The following is a 25552-nucleotide window of genomic DNA, read 5'->3' on the forward strand; positions in this document are numbered from 1 at the left end:
GCACTTTAACTGAAGTTAATGCTTTCTATGTGAGTTGCGTAAGAATATGTAATTTAATCTCAAATAAAGAGAAATTAAAAATTAAGTAGGAAAATAACAAAAAGAAAGAAATTTAAAAAATACCCCTTAATTCACTTAGAATTTGCTGAACAAAAAAAGTTCCAACTCTCGTTTTGTATATCATGTAAATCCTGCTCATATTTTGTACATCAAAGCATTCAAGGATGAACCAAAATAGATCAGCAGACAGATATAACAATTAACGACAAGTTACTATGCTCTGACAAGTATGAGCAGATCACAATTACTGAATATCACCTGCATCAATAGTATTTATTTTCATGTGCACAATATCATAACCAATATAAATAATGCAAAACACTGAACAAACTGACAAAGGTAAGGGGAATAAAACACAACTATAAGATGTAGAGTTTATGTGATCAACCAAGAAAACATGTTACATGGCGTCACGCTGAAAAGTCAAGTAATTAATGTGCTATATATCCTTTAAAAATCTTACTAAATGACTTATCCTGCTATCACTAAGTTTTTCATCTATGTAACTCATGAACTAAAAGAGATGACTAAATGAAAACAATAAACACTGAACCACTGTTAACGTTAAAGAAAATAACTAAGCCCATAAAAGCATGAAAGAGTTTCTTTGAGACTGGCAGAGTATATCAATAGTAACCGGAACATTTGTAGTCTTGCAGCTGAAACATGTTGTTCAAACATCTATTGTATACTATAGCGTACCATAATTATATTCAACAAAATATTTGTCACAATGGAAGAAAAGTGTGATTCAAACTGATCTGTACATGCTTGTTCAATGAGAGCATTTATTTTTCTAAATGCAGTGTCTCCATCGCAAGGAATTGCTCTCATACCACAGGAGTATGTAACAAACTTAATTAGCAACTTTAATCCACTGCTTTTGCTGAAAAGAAACACCTCTGCAATACCATGTGAGAGAGAGAGAGAGAGAGAGAGAGAGAGAGAGAGAGAGAGAGAGAGAGAGAGAGAGAGAGAGAGAGAGAGAGAGAGAGAGAAAGAGAGAGAGATCGAGAGATGATGGAACTTTATTTTTCAGAGAGAGAGAGAGAGAGAGAGAGAGAGAGAGAGAGAGAGAGAGAGAGAGAGAGAGAGAGAGAGAGAGAGAGAGAGAGAGAGAGAGAGAGAGAGAGAGAGAGAGAGAGAGAGAGCGAGAGAGAGAGAGAGAGGAACCCAACAGTCTTTCAGTTGAAAAAAAAAGGTGTTGACTTAAAGGCACAGTAAGCCTCCCGTAAACCATCACAGAGCTCCCCGAGCGTCTACATACAGTACAAGCATACTTCCATTTAAACGCTTACCGAACGGGAACATCCTGCCTGCTTTCTGTCGAGCGTGAGAAATTTTCAAAGAATTTATTTTCGTGGACTAGGCCCTTTACAACAATGGCGCCTCGTTTTGGTGCTGGACGGCTGTTATGAATATCCCGGAAATCACGCCCGGACAGTAAGCCTCCCGTAAACCATCACAGATACTGTCAGGCTTTTACACACAGTACAAACAGTGTCCCTTCCATTTGAACGCTCACCAAACGGGAACATCCTTACAATAACTTACTGAGAATGTTTTGGTATGCAATTAAATAGTCCGTAGAAGGCAGTGAAATTGATGAGTCTGTTTAGCGCGGTAGCGCTGTACTGCACAGCACGCTTTTCTGTACCTCTCTTCATTTTAACATTCTGAGCGTGTTTTTAATCCAAACATATATCATATCTATATGTTTTTGGAATCAGGAACCGACAAGGAATAAGATGAAATTGTTTTAAAATCGATTTCGGAAATTTTATTTTAATCATAATTTTTATATGTTTAATTTTCAGAGCTTGTTTTTAATCCGAGTATAACATATTTATATGTTTCTGGAATCAGAAAATAATGAAGAATAAGATGAACGTAATTTTGGATCGTTTTATGAAAAAGAAATGTTAATTACAATTTTCAGTTTTTTAATGACCAAAGTCGTTAATTAATTTTTAAGCCTCCAAGCTGAAATGCAATACCAAAGTCTGGCCTTCGTCGAAGATTGCTTTGCCAAAATTTCAATCAATTTGATTGAAAAATGAGGGTGTGACAGTGCCCCCTCAACTTTTACAAAAAGCCGGATATGACGTCATCAAAGACATTTATCCAAACAAGAAGGGCAAAGCCCATACGACTCACATGCTTGACCTTGACCTTGACATGACCTTGACCTTCAGCTAAACCTAGCAATGACATCATACACTAAGAACTGCTTTACACATTTTTCCTACCAAAATACATGTGACCTTGACCCCAAGGTCAAGGTCATCCAAAGTCATGCAACACAAAGCTGTTAATTCAAGACATAGGAAGTACAATGGTGCTTATTGGCTCTTTCTACCATGAGATATGGTCACTTTTAGTGGTTCACTACCTTTTTTTGGTCACATTTCATAAGGGTCAAAGTGACCTTGACCTTGATCATATGTGACCAAATGTGTCTCATGATGAAAGCATAACATGTGCCCCACATAATTTTTAAGTTTGAAACAGTTATCTTCCATAGTTCAGGGTCAAGGTCACTTCAAAATATGTATACAATCCAACTTTGAAGAGCTCCTGTGACCTTGACCTTGAAGCAAGGTAAACCAAACTGGTATCAAAAGATGGGGCTTACTTTGCCCTATATATCATATATAGGTGAGGTATTAAATCTCAAAAACTTCAGAGAAAATGGGAAAAATGGGAAAAATAGCTGTTTTTTAGGCAACATTTATGGCCCCTGCGACCTTGACCTTGAAGCAAGGTCAAGATGCTATGTATGTTTTTTGGGGCCTTGTCATCATACACCATCTTGCCAAATTTGGTACTGATAGACTGAATAGTGTCCAAGAAATATCGAACGTTAAAGTTTTCCGGACGGACGGACGCCGGGACGGACGGACGGACGGACGGACGGACGGACGGACGGACGGACGGACGGACGGACGGACGGACGGACAACTCGGGTGAGTACATAGACTCACTTTTGCTTCGCATGTGAGTCAAAAATGAAAAAAACGTCCGTGGATATCATACCCAGGAACTTTCCTGTCAAATTTTATAAAGATCCGTCTATAGTAGTTTACTCTGAATTGCTCTACACACACACACTAATTACCTCTGATAAAGGAAAAGGATATTGTATAAAATAAAAGGTACTAGAGAAACAGAAACATTCTATCTATTTCATGACTACTCTACAGCATATGTACATAAGCAATGTGAACTTTTTACAGTCAGCAGATGGGAAGATTAAACTGCTAGACATTAACAGCTGTGGAAACAGCTGTAGTCGTTCTTCAAAATCTTTCCAAATCCACAAAGTTTGCCAGCATTTGCGCTAATCCTGATGTTTTCAACTGCCTTGGCAATAATAATTAGTTTATCAAAATTGAAGGCGTAAATAATAAACAGGGTATTCTGTCCAGATCAGGTTCTTGCAGAATTAAAAAAGCTTTGCAGCATTAGAAAAGCTGTTAGGGTTTTTAAAAAGTGTTCTAGCCTAGCTGCGCTCTGCAAAACAATAAACAAAAACTGCACACACAAAAAACAACGGCAATGGCAAATGAAACAGATTTTATTTTTCTCAAGTGATCTGAAGAATGTGTCTGTTGCATGTTCAGATATCTCTCTATCCATTTATCTGATCCTGTCAAAAAATGTAATGTGAAAGAAAAAATTGAAGAGAAGTATGCAAGGAAGGTCAAATTATTAACTAAAAGAAAAAGAAAGATGAAAGATTGAGTGGCGCCATGTAAAAAAGGGTTTATTGTTATTTGAAAATTGAACAGAAACATGAAAACTACAAAGTAAAAACTACAAAGTAACTGTAAGACAAATGTCCCCAACACCAACAAGTTGCTCTTACTACTACTTTTGAACAGAGAAATCAAGGGAAATGTAAAATGGAAAGTAAATGAAACATGTTCAGAAAATATTCCAGCTGCACAAAAGCCAATTTAATTATTACCTTCATCTGAATCAAGAGCAGTGAACAGCTCTGAAATAATTAATACAAGAAGTGTTACAGTGTGATACCTGTGCAATATACAAACATGCACATGCATACTGGTTAGGCAAAAAACAAAGGTCTGTTTACGGTAACATAGGCCCAAAAAATAGGGTCGGTAGGTCGGGATTTAAAAAAAAAAAAAACCACCATATTTTTACGTTATTTTGCAAAAAAAACAAAAGATATTTTTTTTAATTTTAATCTTTTTTTATTTTTCCCAAATGCCAAAAAAAAGTCTAGGGTCGCGCGAAAAAAATAGGGTCGGTCGGGTTACCGTAAACAGACTATTTTTTTTTGTGCCTTATATAATCAACCAAAAAAGAGCTCACATGGGAGGAAAATAACAGACATCATTATAGAAAAACATTTTTCCATGTAACCTTCACAGGTAAACTCCAGCAAAACTTCTTTCATCTCCAACGAAATACTTCATCCACTTATTTACAACTATAGCAGCAAAGATGAATGTACATAACAGATAATTCTGAAAGGAATTGAAGTGAAGAAAGGTCTACCTAAGGAAAGGGTGGGGGGGGGGGGGGGGGGGTTATATTATGGGAGACAAAAAAAAACAATAAAGAAAGAACTAATCCGTTGTAATAAATACATTGTAATAGCATTTTTAGCAGACTGATCAACTGAAGAAAATTAAGACAGTGACTTTCATGTCTTAGCACACTGATCACATGTTATACTTATAGGAAACTAAATGCTGATGAAATGTTGGAGACAAGATGTATATATACAGTAGTAGTATTATTATTATATACATGTATTTATGTCTGAAGGCTTAATTGTTTTTCTAGCAGTCTGCCCTTGAAATGTCAATACATGTACATAAGTGCAACAGGTAGCGAACCAACATGCATCCAATTTAAAGCAACTGAGAAAGAACAAGTCGCGTAAGGCGAAAATACAACATTTAGTCAAGTAGCTGTCGAACTCACAGAATGAAACTGAACGCAATGCCACACTCGTAGCATCGTCAGTCCACCGCGCACGACAAAGGCAGTGAAATTGACAAGAAGAGCGGGGTAGTACTTGCGCTGAGAAGGATAGCACGCTTTTCTGTACCTCTGTTCGTTTTAACTTTCTGAGCGTGTTTTTAATCCAAACATATCATATCTATATGTTTTTGGAATCAGGAACCGACAAGGAATAAGATGAAGGTGTTTTTAAATTAATTAGGACAATTTAATTTTGATAATAATTTTTATATTTTTAATTTTCAGAGCTTGTTTTTAATCCAAATATAACATATTTATATGTTTTTGGAATCAGACAATGATAAAGAATAAGATGAACGTAAATTTGGATCGTTTTATAAAAAAAATATTTTTTTTACAATTTTCAGATTTTTAATGACCAAAGTCATTAATCAATTTTTAAGCCACCAAGCTGAAATGCAATACCAAACCCCGGCATTCGTCGAAGATTACTTGACCAAAATTTCAACCAATTTGGTTGAAAAATGAGAGCGTGACAGTGCCGCCTCAACTTTCACGAAAAGCCGGATATGACGTCATCAAAGACATTTATTGAAAAAATGAAAAAAACGTATGGGGATTTCATACCCAGGAACTCTCATGTCAAATTTCATAAAGATCGGTCCAGTAGTTTAGTCTGAATCGCTCTACACACACACACAGACAGACACACACACGCACATACACCACGACCCTCGTCTCGATTCCCCCCTCTACGTTAAAACATTTAGTCAAAACTTGACTAAATGTAAAAATGAAACACATCTTCCATACAATTCAATTTAACTAATATAAAGTGTAACAGGTAAGAACACAATAACTAAACAACATAACACAACAGTAAATGATCCAAACAAATCCAAATATTCCTGAATCTAATGTTCTTCTCTCCTGACTGGCCCCTCATCCTCTCTCCCTCATGTAACCCCTGTTCCCACCCTTCCACACACATCCCGATCTTGCAAACAAACACACAAACTAACCAACAAAGCAACAACAAACAAATAAACCAGCAAACAAACAAACAAACAAGTCCGAAGCAGCCACAAACACCACAATGTAATTATTAACTATCATCAACTATCAGCAAAGCGTGCCAAAAATGGTGTGATAAGCCAAATGCCAATTGAACAAACTTCAACTAAACAAAGCAATGCAAAATATGATGACATACCTGCATCTACATGAGTGTTGATGATTTAGCGGACATGTTAAAATTGTCAACAAAGCAAACACTTGTTAGGACTTTGTATGAGATGTCATTTCTCTGATCCGTGAATCCTACTAAATTGTGGTTAAGATCCCCCCCCCCCCCCCCCCCCCCCCAAGTTAAGAGGGTTTTTTTCCCTCAGATTTTTTCTACTTAACACCTGCCAATTTTGAGACTGATCGATCCCTCCTTGACCTTCCTTTTTCACATTTGTAGGGGTCTTAGAAGAAGTATTCCACTGTACACTAGGAAACCAAAGACTATTGCACGGATCAAAGCGGATGAATTGCAACAGGGAAACACTGAAGCAGCTGTAAGCTTCTTTTGCAAGTCCACAACAACAATGTGAAACAGGAGAAGATTAGCTTGACTCACGAAGTGGGTACAGTTCATAGGATTCCAATCTTTTATTCCCCTCTGTCCATGCTAGAGGAGCGCTAGCAGTAGCAGGCTGTTGTTTCACTGTACACATCATTTTTAGACTGATTGAAAATTGCTTACTGCATTCGCCTTTAATAGTTTAACACTTACAACTCTAAAGTTTCAAATTAGAAACAGCTAATATTTTAGCCTTGATGTCACTTGATTTATACTTGTCAAATAAAAGAATGGCGTTTTACTTTTCATCAAAAGATACAAGCAGATGAACAATGAAATTTACATTGTGTCAGGCTGGTAAAAATACCAATGTTTGACAGAAATCTAGAAGTACAACAGATGGGACTGAAAGAGGTTAAAACTGAGCTCAACCTGTCTGCCTCAACCTTTAACAATGATACACTTGGTTTAAGATTTGGAGTGGAAAACATGTTTTAGAGACAAATTTTCATTTTCATTTTTCATAAAACTGCTTGAAAAATGTCATACAAAACTTACTGCATGTCCTGTGATCTCTCAAATACAAAACCTGTCTTCTCATCCTACACCCCCCCCCCCCCCCCCCGGCCCTCCCCTCCCCCCAACACATACCAGCTCCCTAAATTGATTGTCAATCATCTGCACATGTTATTAAAACATTAATGCCTATAGCCAGGAGATATTCCATGCTTGCATAACTGTTTGCTGAAACCCTTATCATCTGGAAAGCTTTTCCTGATATTTGAATGTGTGCAAACACTCCAACGCATGCACACAGAGACTAAAACACACATCACACAGACAGATATGCATCACAATCATGTGATTTAGATGCATATTGTGTGTGTCCTAGCTGACACAGTACAGTTAAATAGTTGCACACATAAGTCATTTCATCTTCTTGTATCTTAAAATATTTGAACAAAGAAAAATGACAGCATACACAATTCCTTTATCAATTTAGAATCAGGTAGGGATATTTCACAAAGAAACAAAAAATCTGGTTTACCTTGAAACGAAAATGAAATACAAAGACGAAAGGAAGACAGAAGAAAAGAAAATACCAGTAACAAATTAAGAAACAGACAGAAAACCAGTATTTTCAGCATACCCTTTAAATCAATGTAGAGAAGTTAGCCAACGATTGTAGCAGATCATGTTTTGCATTGCAGCATGAACATGTTTTTACATTTGCATGCAAGTGTGAGACAAAATCTTGCTGTTTGTGTTTTCTATCACCTGAAGAACTGATTTTAAAACTCTGGAAGGTGATGTTGCATCCCATATTCACTCTTGCATGCCATATGACAGAGGATTTATTGTTTGATTCTTTTCTGCATTTTTGTGGAAGGATTAGACCCCCCCCCCCCCCTCACCCTACCCCGGAAAAAAAGAAAAACAAACAGAGAGCAAACAGAATTGTAAGTCCGGAATATTTTTAAAAGGCAGAAGTAAAAACTTCAATACTTGACAGGGAAAAGTGAATCTGTTATGCCCAACAGATCATCAAAACAGGGACAGAACTTCAATTGAATTTTTAAAAACAAAAAGTTAGTACTGAGGGTGAAAAACAGAATATAAGGCACCAAGTCATCTGTGTGATAGTGTTATGACCCATCAACAGTTGTGACAAATCTGACACAAAAGCTTTCAGTACAGTGGTACCTGTGATGAAAGGAAACCCTCGGGACCAGCCAAAAGCATGCCTACATTGCAGGAGGACTGTCATGACAGGTAGATTTTAACAGAAATAATAGGCAAAGGACCAACATAAGGGAGGACTGTATCACATTGGAGGGGCCTTACATCACTGGTACCACTGTAGTTTTTAGCTGCAAAGATCCACACAAGTATATAAAGGGCTCAAGCACTCAAAATAGTTTAAAAAGGAAGACCTGCAGATGTCCTGTAGGTCTACGGTTGACCAATCCAACTCTACTCAAACTCAAACTTCTCATTTCCAACTCAGCTTCAGTTTACTGTAATTTGCACACACAGTCTACAAACAACATGCAGTGTGACAGAAAAAATCTAATATTTGGCGGCTCTAAAGAAGTGTTAACTGTTAACTCAGCTGGACTCTACTCAAACTTCTCACTTCAAACTTGACATAAGATTTCCGTAATTTGCACACACGGTCTACAAACAGGATGCACTATGACAGAAAAAATCTAGTTACCTGAAGGGTCACTAGCTGAGCAACGGTGAGTCAACCAAACTCTACTCAAACTTCTTACTTCAAACTTGGCATCAGTTCTCTACTCAAATTTCTCACTTCAAACTCAGTTTCATGCAGTTTATCCCAGAATTTGCACACAGTGTCTCCACACTTAGCATTATGACAGAAACAAATTAGTTACCTGGAGGTTTGTAAGTGCTAGCTGAGCAAAGGAGACTCAACCAAACTCTACTCAAACTTCTCACTTCAAACTCAGTTTCATGCAGTTTATACCAGAATTTGCACACAGGGTCTCCAAACATAGCATGCAATATGACAGAAAAATCTAGTTACCTGGAGGTTTGTAAATGCTAGCCGAGCGAGGGCGACTCAACTTTTGCGAGTAGATGGACACAGCGTTGATGTAGGACGTGGAGGACGCAGAGTAACCCCCAGCTCCCCCCGTCTCGCGAATGTCCACTGAGGAAGCGCTACGTACTACGTTAGTAGAAAAAAATGAAAAAAAGATTCTTAACAAAGGTAAGAAAAGTTAATACTACATGTAATGGCATTGATCACATTATCTTGTGATTTTCTCAATGTTGATGCATGATGATACAATCATTTATGTACTGAACAGCTAAAAGCTAACAAAACTGTCCAGAGCAAAAAAGTCAGTGGCAAAGAAATCATTTCTTCTTCAAAATAATAGATTGGTAAACAAAATTGTGTAGCTTTACATGCAGTCTCTTCAGGCAAATGAACCATAAGGTAAAGGCAAGGCAAAGCATCATACTCTTGTAAGATTACCCTCATGGACATTTGGACTGCTTTCTCCCTGGGGAAAGTGCTGCCCAAAAATGTGCTTGTCGAGAAAGTTGGATTAAAATTTTTTCTTTGATCTGATCTATGCTTACTAAAAGTTAGTTCGATATGCTGAGAAAATGAACAAAATACCCCAAACAAAAACCACATTAAGCAATAATATTTATGTGAAACAAGTAAAAAAAGACTAACTCAGCTGCTTCATTTATCAAAACTATACAAAAATAAGCAAAACAGATAAGTAAAACAGATGCACAGGCAAATAAATGCCTTGAAGGATTATCTGGCCTGGAACCAGATCTAACGATGCAAATACCACTGCAAAACTTCTGTCAGAAAATGTTTTCCAGCAGAGATTGCTAGAAGCAAGATGAAATCTCTTGAAAGCCATTATAATCTATCTCTGAATAACACAAAAAGCCTGCATCTCTTGCCTTTCTAAAAATGACTGTGTACACACACACACACACACACACACACACACACACACACACACGCACACACACACACACACACACACACACACACACACACACACACTCCCATTCACCCCGCTGCCAAATCTTAATGCCAATCGAAGCACAGTCCTTCTCATATACACGATTAGCTGACAATCTCAGATCTTGCCAATGCCAGGCTTTTACACAGAACCAGTCAGGATGCTGATTTTTTGTATAGGTCCAAGGGGAAGGATGGCCTTATGCCAAATCTGAGATGATGAACTACCGTATTTGACGGATTACAAGACGCACCGTTTTATAAGCCGCACCCCGGACTTTTAAGAAAAAAATTGGGACGAGCCACGTATAGGCCGCGTCACTATATTAGCCGCCGTCGAAAAAAATATAATCAGATCGTGTCAATCAATCAAAACAACCAGGCAAACGAAAGTACGGTATTTGGTGAAATCGGCTCCGAGAATAAACAAGTGAAACAAAGAAGAAAAGTGAAAAAGTTTGAAGAAAAATATCACACACACAATTTGTAACCAACACACACATGTAGTCCCGCCCAGAATAAGCTTTTTTGGGATGATTTACGACATTTGCGCACATTTCGAGCAGATGAAAACACAACATGGCGGCTCTCGCTCCTCCAACTATCGCGACACAAAAAAACGAAATCTCGCGTGAGATCCTGATACATCCAGCCAGTGTTTCTCTGTACGCTATCTTGTCACGACGACTTGTTGACAAACGAAGATTCGCGAAAGAAAGAGAAAAGCGCCGAGTCTTGAGTAGAGAGCTAATAAAGTACCTGTAATCGCTAATCAAGCGAAATGAAAATCCGCGGCGACTTCCATTAGGTGAATGCTATTCAAGTTTAGGTAACGTTTTAGCCGCATCTTTTTATAAGCCGCAATGCGATTTTTTTGGGAAAAAAAGTCGCGGCTTGTAGTCCGTCAAATACGGTAGTTTTTTATTGAAGTACTGTGGAAACCACTAACAAATGACACAACAGTGACAAGAGAAACACCATTCTCTAAACATTGCTTTACATTGTAAAGCGCTTTGTGCTGTAAGGAAAACACTTATATGTGACCCTCCACCACGAAATGAGTCGCATGTTACCTCGCGCGGTTCTGCGCTAGGCTTAATATAAGTCCGGGGAGTGTCTGGTAACAGTGGGAGGATCACCTAAGTCACAGGCTTATAACTCAAACAGTTTTTGCTCTTTTCTAAAACGGTTTTCACCACTGGATAGAGCATAAAAAACTCTTTAGGAAAATGTAAAAATATGAAAATCATGCAAAGGTGACATGCGACTCATTTCGTGGTGGAGGGTCACATATATGAATGTAGTACAGTAGAACCCCCCTTGACAGACCTCCACAAATCTGAGAAAATCAGGTCTTAAAAAGGAGGTTGGCATGACGGAGGTCTTAAATCCAGGGGTCTTAAAAGGGGGGTTGGCGGGGATGTAGCTCAGTCGGTAGCGCGCTGGATTTGTATCCAGTTGGCCGCTGTCAGCGTGAGTTCGTCCCCACGTTCGGCGAGAGATTTATTTCTCAGGGTCAACTTTGTGTGCAGACTCTCCTCGGTGTCCGAACACCCCCGTGTGTACACGCAAGCACAAGACCAAGTGCTCACGAAAAAGATCCTGTAATCCATGTCAGAGTTCGATGGGTTATAGAAACACGAAAATACCCAGCATGCTTCCTCCGAAAACGGCGTATGGCTGCCTAAATGGCGGGGTAAAAAACGGTCATACACGTAAAATTCCACTCGTGCAAAAAACACGAGTGTACGTGGGAGTTTCAGCCCACGAACGAAGAAGAAGAAGAAGAAAAAAAAGGGGGGTTCCACTGTATTATGATTAGTCTCCTTACTTCTCTGAGGGTCGTTCTCTCCCATTCCCTTGGAGTCTCCTTCGCTGGCCTCGCGGCGCCGGTGCAGCATTTCTGCACGCTGCATGGAGGGGGCGGGCACAGGGTTGTGGGCGGGCTTGGTGGGACTGACTGCTGCAGTGGAGTTGCTGCCCAGGAAAATGCTGGCCGACTTGTTCAACTTGGTGTACGTGGTCAGCACTTCTTCCAGCTCGCCCTCACTGCACAGGGAAAAACCACAAGCGAAGTTAGTTAAGTGTACATTGGTATTCCCCCTTAACTTCTAACAAAATTGAGATAATCATTATGTGACAGGGAGACTACAGCGTCACCCTTCAGAGCAGGCTCTGCATTGTCGGCCGTTGAGGAGCGCGACGTTTCTTATATGTCGTCGACACTTGTGCATTGTTCTGTTTGTGATAGGGTCTGGCTGCTGCAGTCTCCTTGTATGTTCTTGGGAACTTGTGTGTACCCATAACAGTTTTTATAGGGCTAAGAAATTAGCTCTAAACTTCTCACCCCTGTTTGACTGGGCTTCGCCTCCAAAGGTGATTGTTGTGCTCCGACACTCAGTTACATTTAAAAGGAGGAAGGGTTAAAACCAAGTTAAATTTACAGACAGAATATTGGAAAAATACAATACATTTCCCAATTTTCCATATGCAAGCCCATCTGCTGAATAGTGACCACTGACCAGTTTGTAGTGTCAAAGTCTTCTATTGGGGGTGGGGGGGGGGGAGAAGGAGGAGGAGGTATGTGTGTGTGTGAGGGGGGGGGGGGGGGGGGGTGAGTGAGAGAGAGAGACACAGAGAGAGACACAGAGAAAGAGGCAGAGACAGCAAAAAAAGCTGAACAAACTGACGCAGCAGTGGTGACAAAGAAATCAAACTTGCGGTCGTCCAGTTTTTCGTCAGAATCTCGTAGCACTCGGATCTGCTTTTCTGCCTTCACCTGTTGTTTCAGTTGGTCTGTCTCCTGCACCAATGAAAACAAACAAACACCTTTAGCTCAATATCACGCTAAAAGCATTTTATCAGCGAGAGACATGAGGAAGTGGGCTCTCGCTGACATACACGCAGAAAGAACAAATAGCTTCAGTATCCCAACAGGAATCATAAATCACTAGATCCTAGATAACACTGCTAGTGCTACTGACAGAAAGACAACACCACATTTACAACATTACTGAAATGAGAAACTTCTTTGAAATCCCTTCCCCAAAGATCTAGATTGACACTGTATTCTGTATGAAACACGTCTACAAAAAGTACAAATTCATTTAACATATTTAAGATTAGTCGGCCCCCTGCTAAAACTCTGCTTAACAGTGTAAAGAAATGGGGGTAAAAATGAAAGAAAAAAACAACAGCAACAAAGCAAAACAAAGATGAGTGTTTAGATGAAAACAAACAAACAAAGCTGACCATGGCCGATATGCAAGATTCGAAGTTAGAGACTTTAGTCTTGGATATACTGTACCTTCCAGGGCCGGACTACCGGGGGGGTTATGGGGGTTGCGCAACCCCCCCCCCTAGCCTAAACATGTACCTTACTTATTTAATTTTTTTTTTTTATTATTGCTTATTTTATACCGTTTCATGCAAGGAGCGACCATTTTCCTATCTCAGAATATGACCTACCCGTCAGCTTCAGAAGGCTTCGCCCCCTGACCCCCACAACGAGGGGAGGGGGTGGGTTCTAGGGTTTCCGGACCCCCCCCCCCCCCCCCCCCAGCCAAAGAATAAAAATATTGAATGAGGTATGCATTTCTTTATTTTACATTGAGTTTCAATTTTTGGGGTATTAATCAGTGACAAAATCTGCTGCCTGAAACTGGTAATGATCATCCTCAGAATGCACCAGATTGCACCATTTTGCATCCTTTTTTTCAAAATTTTCCGGGGGGGGCATGCCCCCGGACCCCCCTAGCAAGCTAGGCGCTTCGCGCCGTCGGCTCGGCGCTTCGCGCCTTCACACCCATATCTTCACAATATACTTTTGAAAAAAAACAGTCATAAAATGAACTGATCCGCCCCTGCCGCCAGGGGGGACATCCCCCTGGGCCACCACTGGCAACCCCCCCCCTCCTCTTCGCCTAGTCCGGCCCTGCCTTCAATGCCGTTTATCCCAGGCCAAATAGTTTTAATTCGACTCCTGCCTACCATCCCAGGACTACAAACGCTGGCAGTGAACAAAAACAACCCCAAAAAACAACCCACAACGCTGGTACCTTATTGTAGATGTGCACAAAATCCCCTAGCTGCTTGGCTAGGATTCGACGCCGGTCCCCAAGCGACAGCTTTCGACTCGGAACAACCACTCGGAAAGTCTGTTGCAAGTTGACAGCCGCACGCTTGAGAAATCTCAGCACAAGGTCCTGCACACAGAAAGACCATTGAATCAAATTCATGATTAAAAAAACCAAATAAACCAAAAGAAAAACCAAAGAAAATCCATTTGACATGGCACATACAGTGGTTTTTAAGGGAAGCTTCTCTATCCGGATTGTCTGCATTAAATATGCAGACATTTATGAACGAATTTGTCTTTTTACATTTAGTCAAGTTTTGACTAAATGTTTTAACGTAGAGGGGGAATCGAGACGAGGGTCGTGGTGTATGTGCGTGCGTGCGTGCGTGTGTGTGTGTGTGTGTGTGTCTGTCTGTGTGTGTGTGTAGAGTGATTCAGACTAAACTACTGGACCGATCTTTATGAAATTTGACATGAGAGTTCCTGGGTATGAAATCCCCAGACGTTTTTTTCATTTTTTTGATAAATATCTTTTATGACGTCATATCCGGCTTTTCGTGAAAGTTGAGGCGGCACTGTCACGCTCTCATTTTTCAACCAAATTTGTTGAAATTTTGGTCAAGTAATCTTCGACGAAGCCCGGACTTCGGTATTGCATTTCAGCTTGGTGGCTTAAAAATTAATTAATGACTTTGGTCATTAAAAATCTGAAAATTGTAAAAAAAAAATAAACATTTATAAAACGATCCAAATTTACGTTCATCTTATTCTCCATCATTTTCTGATTCCAAAAACATATAAATATGTTACATTTGGAGTAAAAACAAGCTCTGAAAATTAAATATATAAAAATTATTATCAAAATTAAATTGTCGAAATCAATTTAAAAACACTTTCATCTTATTCCTTGTCGGTTCCTCATTCCAAAAACATATTGATATGATATGTTTGGATTAAAAACACGCTCAGAAAGTTAAAACAAAGAGAGGTACAGAAAAGCGTGCTATCCTTCTTAGCGCAACTACTACCCCGCTCTTCTTGTCAATTTCACTGCCTTTGCCATGAGCGGTGGACTGATGATGCTACGAGTATACGGTCTTGCTGAAAAATGGCATTGCGTTCAGTTTCATTCTGCGAGTTCGACAGCTACTTGACTAAATGTTGTATTTTCGCCTTACGCGACTTGTTTGTTTTGATATGATCATTCTAATTTGTCTCCACCTTCCAAAGCCACCTTCCAAAGCCACCATTTTAAGATCAAGCACACAAAAGTAAAAGTCACTAAAATATTTGTCAGATTTCATGTTTTTTTCTCATTTTCTGCTTAAATTCATTCAAGACACCACACTGTGATCTCTTATACATAAAATATGGGGCCTTAGAAAAGGGGTTTCCACTGCACAAGCAACCTCCAATACAACCTTTTCTAAAATGAACAAAACACAAGACCCCAAGCACCCACCATCTGTTCGTTCAAAGCATCGACGTCATCTTGCAGCAGAGGCCCGCTCTCAGAAATCAGTCGCTGCTGGACTCGAACAAGGTACATGGCAAATGCTGACCGCGCCTGAACCTTGGTCAACGTTCCCCCTTTCACCAGCCGGTCCACAACATCGTACTTGGGCTCAGGGGGTGGGGTTGGGACAGGTAGAGGCAAGGGGTGCGGAGCCTCGACCTTCACCTCAAGAACTTTGACCTCTGCTGTGTCTTGTGGGTTGGCCGCGGCGGCAGCGGCCTCCTGGTTTGTGGCGGAGGTGGAGGAGGAGGAGGGTTTGGGGTGACTGTCGTCTTGTTTGCCTCTGCCGTCTCCCTGTGAGTAAAGTGTTGCAAGCGTTTTTTTCACTTGTTGTATTGGAAGTATATTTTCACACTTGTAAAAGAGAAATTAAAGGTCAGAGTTCCGTTTTGATATTTTTTACATGAAAGAGAGAGAGAGAGAGAGAGAGAGAGAGAGAGAGAGAGAGAGAGAGAGAGAGAGAGAGAGAGAGAGAGAGAGAGAGAGAGAGAGAGAGAGAGAGAGAGAGAGAGAGAGAGAGAGAGAGAGAGAGACACAAACACACATACATCCACATGCCCATACTCACACACAAACAAGCATACAAATACACACAGAGTGGCAGAGACACAGTGAGAATGCAATTGAATGATCTTACCTCGTCCTCTTCGCCAGACTGGTTCTCCCCTTCCTCTTCATCATCAGCCAGACCCTGTGCAAGTCTTGGCCGCGAGCCTGAAAACATCAATCACGTACAACATCACTCAATTTTCATTTAATTTAATTTTAATCTTCGTTACTTTATTGTCCCATTGCTTGGAAATTCGGGTCGCTTCCTCCCAGTGGAAAGCCAGCAGCAACAGAGTTGCGCTACCCAGGTGTGTGTGTGTTTAGGCGTAATCAGCCACCTGCACTTATGGCCGAATGACTGAGGTCTTTTACGTGCCACAGTGATGAAACGGAGGTGGAACAGGGATACAACCACTGAGTCTGCACATAAAGTTGACTGATGTTTCCCAGCCCCAATTTGAACCGTGATCCTCGGATCAGAAGTCCAGTGCTCTACCAACTAAGCTAGCGGGCCCCCAATTTACTCAACCAGTTAAAATGACATTAATACACGAGAGGCCCCTCTTTTACCTCACCCCCTTCCCCCAAATTGAACAGCTCCCACCTTTTATCACCCTTTCTCAGATTTTCTTATCATAACATCTGTAAGTTTTTACTTCAGGTATCGATCCTTAAAACCTGACATTTTGACCGCCCGCCCACACAGACGGACACTGCTCATTACTTAGACTCACTGATTACTCCAGTGAGTCCAAATGTTGATGACAATTTGCAGTGGAAAATAAAAGATGTCCTCACCTTTTCTGAGTAAACCCTTTTTCTTTCTGCGAGATCTGGAACCAAGCTTACGTTCGTACTGCCTTGCACGAACCATAGCCAATGTGTAGGATTCGATGGTTCTCTGCATAGAAAAAAAGTTGTATTGATGTCTTCATTAATTTTTCTTTAACTTTCGTTTATGTTCTGGATGCACAAAGCAAGGTCTGCTCAATCAAAATGCTCTGGGGGATTTAAAGCATTACAATTTAATCAAACAAAATCATTCTAGAACTGTTGCAAATCAAACATACTGGCTACTAAAAAAAAGTAAAACCTCTTTTTATTTTATTTCACTTATTTACACTACAAACCAGGAACAACTCTGATGCAAACTTGTCTAAAAATTCTGAGCCAATGATCAGCTTGCTGATCACTTTCGAAACAGGTAAAAGTAGCTTGTTAACCAGAAATATATGTTTATAACCTCAAAAAGTAGCTCCTTCACTAGAAATATATATGTGTCTTACCTCGGCGTCAAGTCTGGTGTGAGACGTTCCTGTCACCTGCAAGTACCCTGTCCTAAAACACACACACAATCGTTGTCAGTTTAAAGAAACGATTCTTGAACCCATTTAGGGCAGCAGCTTTGCAGGCCAGCAGGTTTTTAATATGATAAAAAGATGACTGGAAAAAAATCACAAATCAGCAGTACGAAAAGCAGCAACATTTCATCTTTATTTCAGCAAATATTCATTTAAATCCAAGCAACAAAGCAAACACACACAAAGGGTCAAAATGGAACTGACTGATCTTACCTTGACCTTGAAGCTGAAGACAAACTGGAAGCAGGAGATTTCGTACCACTCATCTTGTGTCTTGAGGAACAAAAGAAAACAAAACATGATTTTTTTGCACAAATCTGTACAAGCGCAATATGCATAAAAGCACAATGTAAAGAAAGCCCACCAACACAGACAGACAGCAAAGAGGCATACAGAGAGAGAGAGAGAGAGGGAGGGAGGGAGGGAGAGAGAGAGAGAGAGAGAGGGAGGGAGAGAGAGAGAGAGAGAGAGAGAGAGATGGAGGGAGGGACTGAGGGAGGGAGGGAGGGAGAGAGAGGGAGGGAGAGAGAGGAGGGAGGGAGAGGGAGGGAGGGAGGGGGAGGGAGGGAGGGAGGGAGAGAGAGAGAGAGAGAGAGAGGGAGGGAGGGAGGGAGAGAGAGAGAGAGAGGGGAGGGAGGGAGGGAGAGAGGGGGAGGGAGCGAGAGAGAGAGGGGAGGGAGGGAGAGAGAGAGAGAAAGAGAGAGAGAGAGAGGGAGAGAGAGAGAGAGAAAGAGAGAAAGAGAGAGAGAGAGAGAGAGAGAGAGAGAGAGAGAGAGAGAGAGAGAGAGAGAGAGAGAGAGAGAGAGAGAGAGAGAGAGAGAGATTAACACAGATAGACAGAGATGCATGCACATACAATTACAACCAAAGCGGTTAAAATGACAAACAATGTCATTATGCTTTCATGTTCATTTTCATGTTCATTTACATCTGAGGGATAACACTATAACAGCATATATTATAAGCAAACAGGTAATTTTGCCCGGAGGAACAGTAGCAGAAATAAATGTTATGAAACAGAACAATAGCTACCTTTCTGGGTACAGCCTCTGGTGCAGCATGAGGTTGTGAGTTGTGTTGAACTGTAAAAAGGGCCTGCAACAATTAAGTCATATAAGTCAATTATGTAGAACTAGTTGGTGAGTCTTGTGAAGAGGATGAGGTAAGATCATATCTTGTACATTCTCTCTTTATCCCTGTCACTCTATGGGTGTGTTTGTGTGTTTGTTTGTGTGTGTGTGTGTGTGTGTGTGTGTGTGTGTGTGTGTGTGTGTGTGTGTGTGTGTGTATGGACATGTGGATGTAGATGTTTGTGTGTGTGTCTCTCTCTCTTTCTCTCTCTCTCTTTCATGTTACTCCATAAACAACAATAATAATAACAACATGGTCCCCATCTCATTCCAAATCTTATTTTCTCAGATTTTGGGAGGTCTCACTGTGATGAAAGGACACCCTTGAGACCAGCCGAAAGTGTCCCTACATTGCAGGTGGCCTGTCATGACAGGTAGAGATTGGTAAAGATAATACGCAGTCTAGGACTACAGAAGGTGTCCTTTATTGGGACATGTCCTCTCTTTAGAGGGACCTGACATCACAGGTACCAGCATATACAGTGGAACCTCCTTTTTAAACTGGCACGGTTGGCCTAGTGGTAAGGCGTCCGCCCCGTGGTCGGGAGGTCGTGGGTTCGAACCCCGGCCGGGTCATACCTAAGACTTTAAAATTGGCAATCTAGTGGCTGCTCCGCCTGGCGTCTGGCATTATGGGGTTAGTGCTTAGGACTGGTTGGTCCGGTGTCAGAATAATGTGACTGGGTGAGACATGAAGCCTGTGCTGCGACTTCTGTCTTGTGTGTGGCGCACGTTATATGTCAAAGCAGCACCGCCCTGATATGGCCCTTCGTGGTCGGCTGGGCGTTAAGCAAACAAACAAACAAACCTCCCTTTTAAGACATCCACAAATGTGAGAAAAATCATGTCTTTTAAAAGGAGGAAGTCTTAAAAGGGAGGTTATGAACAGAAAGTCTGAGAAAACAGGGTCTTAAAAGGGAGGTAATGAACAGAAAGTCTGAGAAAACAGGGTCAAAGGGAGGTTATGAACAGAAAGTCTGAGAAAACAGGGTCTTAAATGGGAGGTAATGAACAGAAAGTCTGAGAAAACAGGGGCTTAAAAGGGAGGTAATGAACAGAAAGTCTGAGAAAACAGGGTCTTAAAAGGGAGGTAATGAACAGAAAGTCTGAGAAAAAAGGGTCTTAAAAGGGAGGTAATGAACAGAACGTCTGAGAAAACATGGTCTTAAAAGGGAGGTAATGAACAGAAAGTCTGAGAAAACAGGGTCTTAAAAGGGAGGTAATGAACAGAAAGTCTGAGAAAGGAGGAAGTCTTAAAAGGGAGGTAATGAACAGAAAGTCTGAGAAAACAGGGTCAAAGGGAGGTTATGAACAGAAAGTCTGAGAAAAAAAGTTCTTAAAAAGGAGGGAGGTTATGAACAGAAAGTCTGAGAAAAAAAGTTCTTAAAAGGGAGGTTATGAACAGAAAGTCTGAGAAAACAGGGTCTTAAAAGGGAGGTTATGAACAGAAAGTCTGAGAAAAAAAGTTCTTAAAAAGGAGGGAGGTAATGAACAGAAAGTCTGAGAAAACAGGGGCTTAAAAGGGAGGTAATGAACAGAAAGTCTGAGAAAACAGGGTCTTAAAAGGGAGGAAGTCTTAAATTTGGGTCAAGGGCGGTTCCACTGTATGAAAAAAGAGATGTACTGCTAACTTTTAAAGATGAAAACAACAAAAGATTGACATTATGAACTTCTTTATTCCTCAACACAAGAATACACTCCGCCACTCACCCATACACATCCCAGGTATCAGCACTCGGGAAGACACGGATCCATCCCCCTTTCCTCTGCTCCTCCTCCTTGGTCCGGCGGACTATCTTGATCTCGTCGCTGTTCAACCCCGCCATGCCTGTCTTCGAACCCTGTGCTGAACCAGGTTTGGCTGTGGCTGACAGCGGTCGAGCTTTCTGTATTAAAAATGAAACATAGAAAACCATGATGACCACATGTATCAATCTTGAGATACAAAAAAAAGAAGAGAAGGAACAAAAGAAGAAAAAAAGAAAGAAAGAAAATCTACAAATGCATAAATTGAAACAAGTTTAAAGTAAAAGTGACATAGGAAAACATGATGACCATCTTGAGAAAAGCTGCAGATGAATTAACTAACACAATTTCCATAGCAGAGTTTTGATTCCTACCACAAAGTTCGATTTTTACAAGGAAAAGAAGACTCTATTAAAAGTCACCATCATATATATACCTGCAGTCTGAGTGAGTAGAACTCATTTGAATTACATGAGAAACAGACAATTCCCCACTGGGCTACTAGTTTTCAGGAATTGTAGCTCTGTGTGATACTAAGTGGTTGTCTAACTTAATTTGACATGTATGCCGGCATATACATTTCTAAACAGTATGTCTGTAACTAAGTGTAAGACATGAATGAACATATTATACCTCACAAATCTGCATCAAAAAGCATTATTCCTCCCATTTTTTATCGTCTCTTCCAAACTACATACCACAACTTTAGAGCACACAGGCAAAACAAAAGAGAGACAGGTTTCCATTATTTTTAACTTCAATGTCCCTGGGGTACTAAGACTCTTAAAACTAATGGCAGGGAATGAAAAATCAGGTGAATTGTTGGTAACTATAAAAAAATCACACACACGTATTTCAATAGAAATTAAGGGTAGGACAAAGGGAACTTCACAAAAGTATTAAAGGAAGATATAATGAACTTCAAAATCCTTGGGGTAGACTCTTAAAACTAATGGCAGGGAATGACAAATTATGAAATGTTTCAAGCTATCAAAAGAAATGAAGGGTACAACAAAGGGAATTGTGTATTTCACAAAAGTATTATTAAGGGTAGGCATTTCCGAAAAACACACCATAGGAATGGACAGCAAAAATAAAAATAAATACATGCACATGCAACTGAAAATAAAAATCATTGACTGAGAAAATAAAGTAAATGTACCCATATATTTTCATGTACACCTTTTACTGAAAGAATAGACAACAAATGAAAACCTACAGAAAAGTTTTATGCCAAAGGCAACTGTCTGAAGGTTACAAAAGCAAACACAAATATTACAGACTTAGTCTTTTTTCTGTTCTTTCTGAACTGTTTAGTTCCAAATAGTTTCCATGCATATTTTCCCAAAATTTGAAAAATTATACCAAATGTTAAAAAGTTAACCTGTAAACAATGAAGAAGAAGAAATAAATAACATGCGTAAAATATTTGTTAAAAAGACTTTATGTTCCCATAACCAAAGGTCCATGTTGACAATTGTTCGACTAACACACCAGTCTGGCCAACCTAAGAGAAAATATTCAAAACAATTCCGAAACCATTTGGTTAATACCTTGAAAAATACCTGTTTATGCAAAATTGGCTGCAAATCTGCCCTGTAATAATTTTTGTCACAAAAATGAAAGTGCCTGCACTCCCGTCATAAAACTTTCATTTTCCAGATCAACTTGAGCTGGTTTTTCATCATTCCATTTTAATTTTGAATGAAAAACATCAATACCATGGTATATATTGTGCAGCACTTGAATAAACAGAAATACAAAGCACTTCTAATCACACCAAGCATAATTGGAAAATAAGGCACAATATAGTACATGTATAGTATACCGAGCAACAAAAGAAACGCGAAAAAATTCTGCATTGTTTGCTTGACAAAATCTTGAACATTTATAGAGTTAGAATTATCAAACGACAAACGTTTGATGATGAGGCATGTTTGACCTAGCGGTTGTGTGATTATTTTGATGCTGCGACTGTTTTAACACACGGGACAAACAGGTTTAACGTTAAACACATAATGCGCGCTCGCAGCACGTGCAAGTGGAGCAGGAGAAATCTGATGTGTGAGACGTGTTCACTAATGCATTAGCAACTAAAAGAGACACGCTTGCTGCCAGTCTCATTTTTGAAACAGCCTGGAGGATGCCAAGATTGACACCATCAAAATGCCAGGTCGATTTAGAGCTGGGGATGATCCAGAAGCGCTGGCATGTGCTTTAAACGTACACATGTCAACAGTCTATCACCTTCCGCAATGTTTTGTTGACATTGGAAGTGCTGCAGTTATGCAACGCAGTGGATTATATATACGCATTACCTCAATAAGACAAGATCGCAATTTCCTGCCACAACGTCTTCGAGATCAATTCAATACAGCCACTGACACTACCAGGAGCATCACTGGAAGCCACCAGTGGTGTCCGATCAGTGCCCAGAAAACGCGATGAAGACTGACTGAGCAAGACCTCCAAAGCTTCATTAACGTTAAACCTGCTTGTCCCGTGTGTTGAAACAGTCGCAGCATCAAAATAATCACACAACAGCTAGGTCAAACATGCCTTCATCAATATTTTGTGGTTTGATCATTCTAACTCTAAAATTGTTCGAGGTTTTGTCAATCAAACAATGCCGATTTTTTTCGCGTTTCTTTTGTTGCTTGGTATATAATAAACAGTATAGTTTGTCTGAAATTGCTGTGTAACAATCTCTGTTTTGGGCAAATGTACAAAAGTAACAGTGAATACAATTCCACAGATTTGTGACAAACATTCACACGAAAAAAAACTGAGTATAGGAGCAAATACCTATATATATGTACACATCATACTGAACTGAGAGCAGTCAGTAACATACTAAGAAGTTTGTAGATAATTTGAACTTTATAAAGCAGCGAGACACTCCGAAACAACATTCATGCACACAAAACCACCTCAACCATAGTAACTTTCATAAGCTGGACACCTCCTCATACAGTAAAACCCACCTTTTAAGATTCCCTAATTTAAGGCCTTCTCCTTTTTAAAATCTTGCTTTTACAGATGTTCTATTCATTATAACCTCTGTAAATTTACCTCATTTGAAGACTCCCTCCTTTTTACATTTAGTTTTGACTAAATGTTTTAACATAGACGGGGAATCGAGACGAGGATGGTGGTGTATGTGTGTGTGTGTGTATGTATGTGTGCGCGTGCAGAACGATTCCGATAAAACTACTGGACCGATCTTCATGAAACTTCACATGAGAGTTCCTGGGTATGATATCCCCAGAATTGTTTTCATTTTTTCGATAAATATCTTTGATGACGTCATATCCGGCTTTTATTGAAAGTTGAGGCCGCACTAGCTGTCACACCCTCTTTTTTCAACCAAGTACATTGAAATTTTGGTCAAGCAATCTTCGACCAAGTCCGGACTATGGTATTGCATTTGAGCTTAGGAGCTTAAAAATGAGAAAATTAGTTTGCTAATTAAAGTTGTCATTAAAATCGAATTTTCCGTTACAGATTAAAAAATGATCGCATTGTATTCTCCACCTTCTCCTGAATTCATAAATATATAGATATGTCAGGTTTACTTTAAAAATGTGCTCAGAATGAAAGAAAATAGGTTCAGTAAGTCGGTCGCGTGCTTCGCGAAGACGAGGGTGACAAGCCCCAGTCTTCGGGTTCGCTGAGACTATCAAGGTAGTCTCAGCGATGACTGGTTTTTTTTTTGGTTATTGATCTTTAAAGCTTGATAACGACTGACTAAATGTTTTTATATCACTTCGTACGACTTGTTAAAACCTACTTTTTGTCAGACTTTTGGACGTCCTAGAAGCGGGGTTCGGCTGAAATGCACAAGCGGCCAAAAGAAACCATAAAATAGTCATATTTTTGTTGTTGTTACTGTTTGGTTTGCTTAAATATAAGCCAGTATTTAATTGCAGAAGCACAAGTCCCCTTTCAAACTGACATTAAGAATTATTTCGCTGACCTCAGCAATCCCATCACCAATATGTTCACATTGTTAGCATACACAGGCAACATCCCTGATTTACCATTACTGCAGGATACTGTAATGAAAATTACGAACACAAAACATATTTAGCAAAGGTACAGCTCATGATGCACAGAAAAAGGACTGTCAAGATACAACCAGATGACCGCATCTAATGCAATCACGTCATTTTTAAAGCAATGTACCACAGTATGAATTTGCACATGCAAGCACAACCACATAAACACACGCAGACTGGGGACAAAAAAAATTAAAACTAACACACAGATCAAACACTCATACACATAGAGTTTAAAAGTACTGTTTTTCCTCACGGTAACATAATCATTTTGAACAGCCCACGTTTGACCAGGCTTTAACATGAATTAAGAGCATCCTTTCACTCATACACATAGAGTTTAAAAGTACTGTTTTTCCTCACAGTAACATAATCATTTTCAACAGCCCACGTTTGACCAGGCTTTAACATGAATTAAGAGCATCCTTTCACTCATACACATAGAGTTTAAAAGTACTGTTTTTCCTCATGGTAACATAATCATTTTGAACAGCCCACGTTTGACCAGGCTTTAACATGAATTAAGAGCATCCTTTCACTCATACACATAGAGTTTAAAAGTACTGTTTTTCCTCATGGTAACATAATCATTTTGAACAGCCCACGTTTGACCAGGCTTTAACATGAATTAAGAGCATCCTTTCACTCATACACATAGAGTTTAAAAGTACTGTTTTTCCTCATGGTAACATAATCATTTTGAACAGCCCACGTTTGACCAGGCTTTAACATGAATTAAGAGCATCCTTTCACTCATACACATAGAGTTTAAAAGTACTGTTTTTCCTCACGGTAACATAATCATTTTGAACAGCCCACGTTTGACCAGGCTTTAACATGAATTAAGAGCATCCTTTCACTCATACACATAGAGTTTAAAAGTACTGTTTTTCCTCACGGTAACATAATCATTTTGAACAGCCCACGTTTGACCAGGCTTTAACATGAATTAAGAGCATCCTTTCACTCATACACATAGAGTTTAAAAGTACTGTTTTTCCTCACGGT

General features: G+C 39.8%; 1 protein-coding gene across 10 annotated transcripts in view; it reads right to left on the reverse strand.

Annotated features, from left to right (window-relative positions):
* Positions 1-25552, reverse strand: part of LOC138953461 (tubulin polyglutamylase TTLL5-like) — a 61536-nt gene that overhangs the window by 18933 nt on the left and 17051 nt on the right. For 6 of the 10 annotated variants that reach the window (XM_070325290.1, XM_070325287.1, XM_070325289.1 and 3 more), the window contains 13 exons: positions 20451-20626; positions 18643-18705; positions 17824-17883; positions 17536-17587; positions 17048-17150; positions 16338-16414; positions 15647-15994; positions 14165-14311; positions 12797-12909; positions 11938-12155; positions 9138-9281; positions 6644-6730; positions 4031-4060 (listed from right to left, as the gene is read on the reverse strand). In XM_070325290.1, the coding sequence (XP_070181391.1) occupies positions 4031-4060; positions 6644-6730; positions 9138-9281; positions 11938-12155; positions 12797-12909; positions 14165-14311; positions 15647-15994; positions 16338-16414; positions 17048-17150; positions 17536-17587; positions 17824-17883; positions 18643-18705; positions 20451-20626 (1618 nt within the window). The remainder of the gene's footprint in view (positions 1-4030; positions 4061-6643; positions 6731-9137; positions 9282-11937; positions 12156-12796; positions 12910-14164; positions 14312-15646; positions 15995-16337; positions 16415-17047; positions 17151-17535; positions 17588-17823; positions 17884-18642; positions 18706-20450; positions 20627-25552) is intronic. The other 4 variants (XM_070325291.1, XM_070325288.1, XM_070325293.1 and 1 more) reach the window with 4 other exon arrangements.

This window comes from Littorina saxatilis, linkage group LG17, assembly GCF_037325665.1.
Source record: "Littorina saxatilis isolate snail1 linkage group LG17, US_GU_Lsax_2.0, whole genome shotgun sequence".
NCBI classification, from domain to species: domain Eukaryota; kingdom Metazoa; phylum Mollusca; class Gastropoda; order Littorinimorpha; family Littorinidae; genus Littorina; species Littorina saxatilis.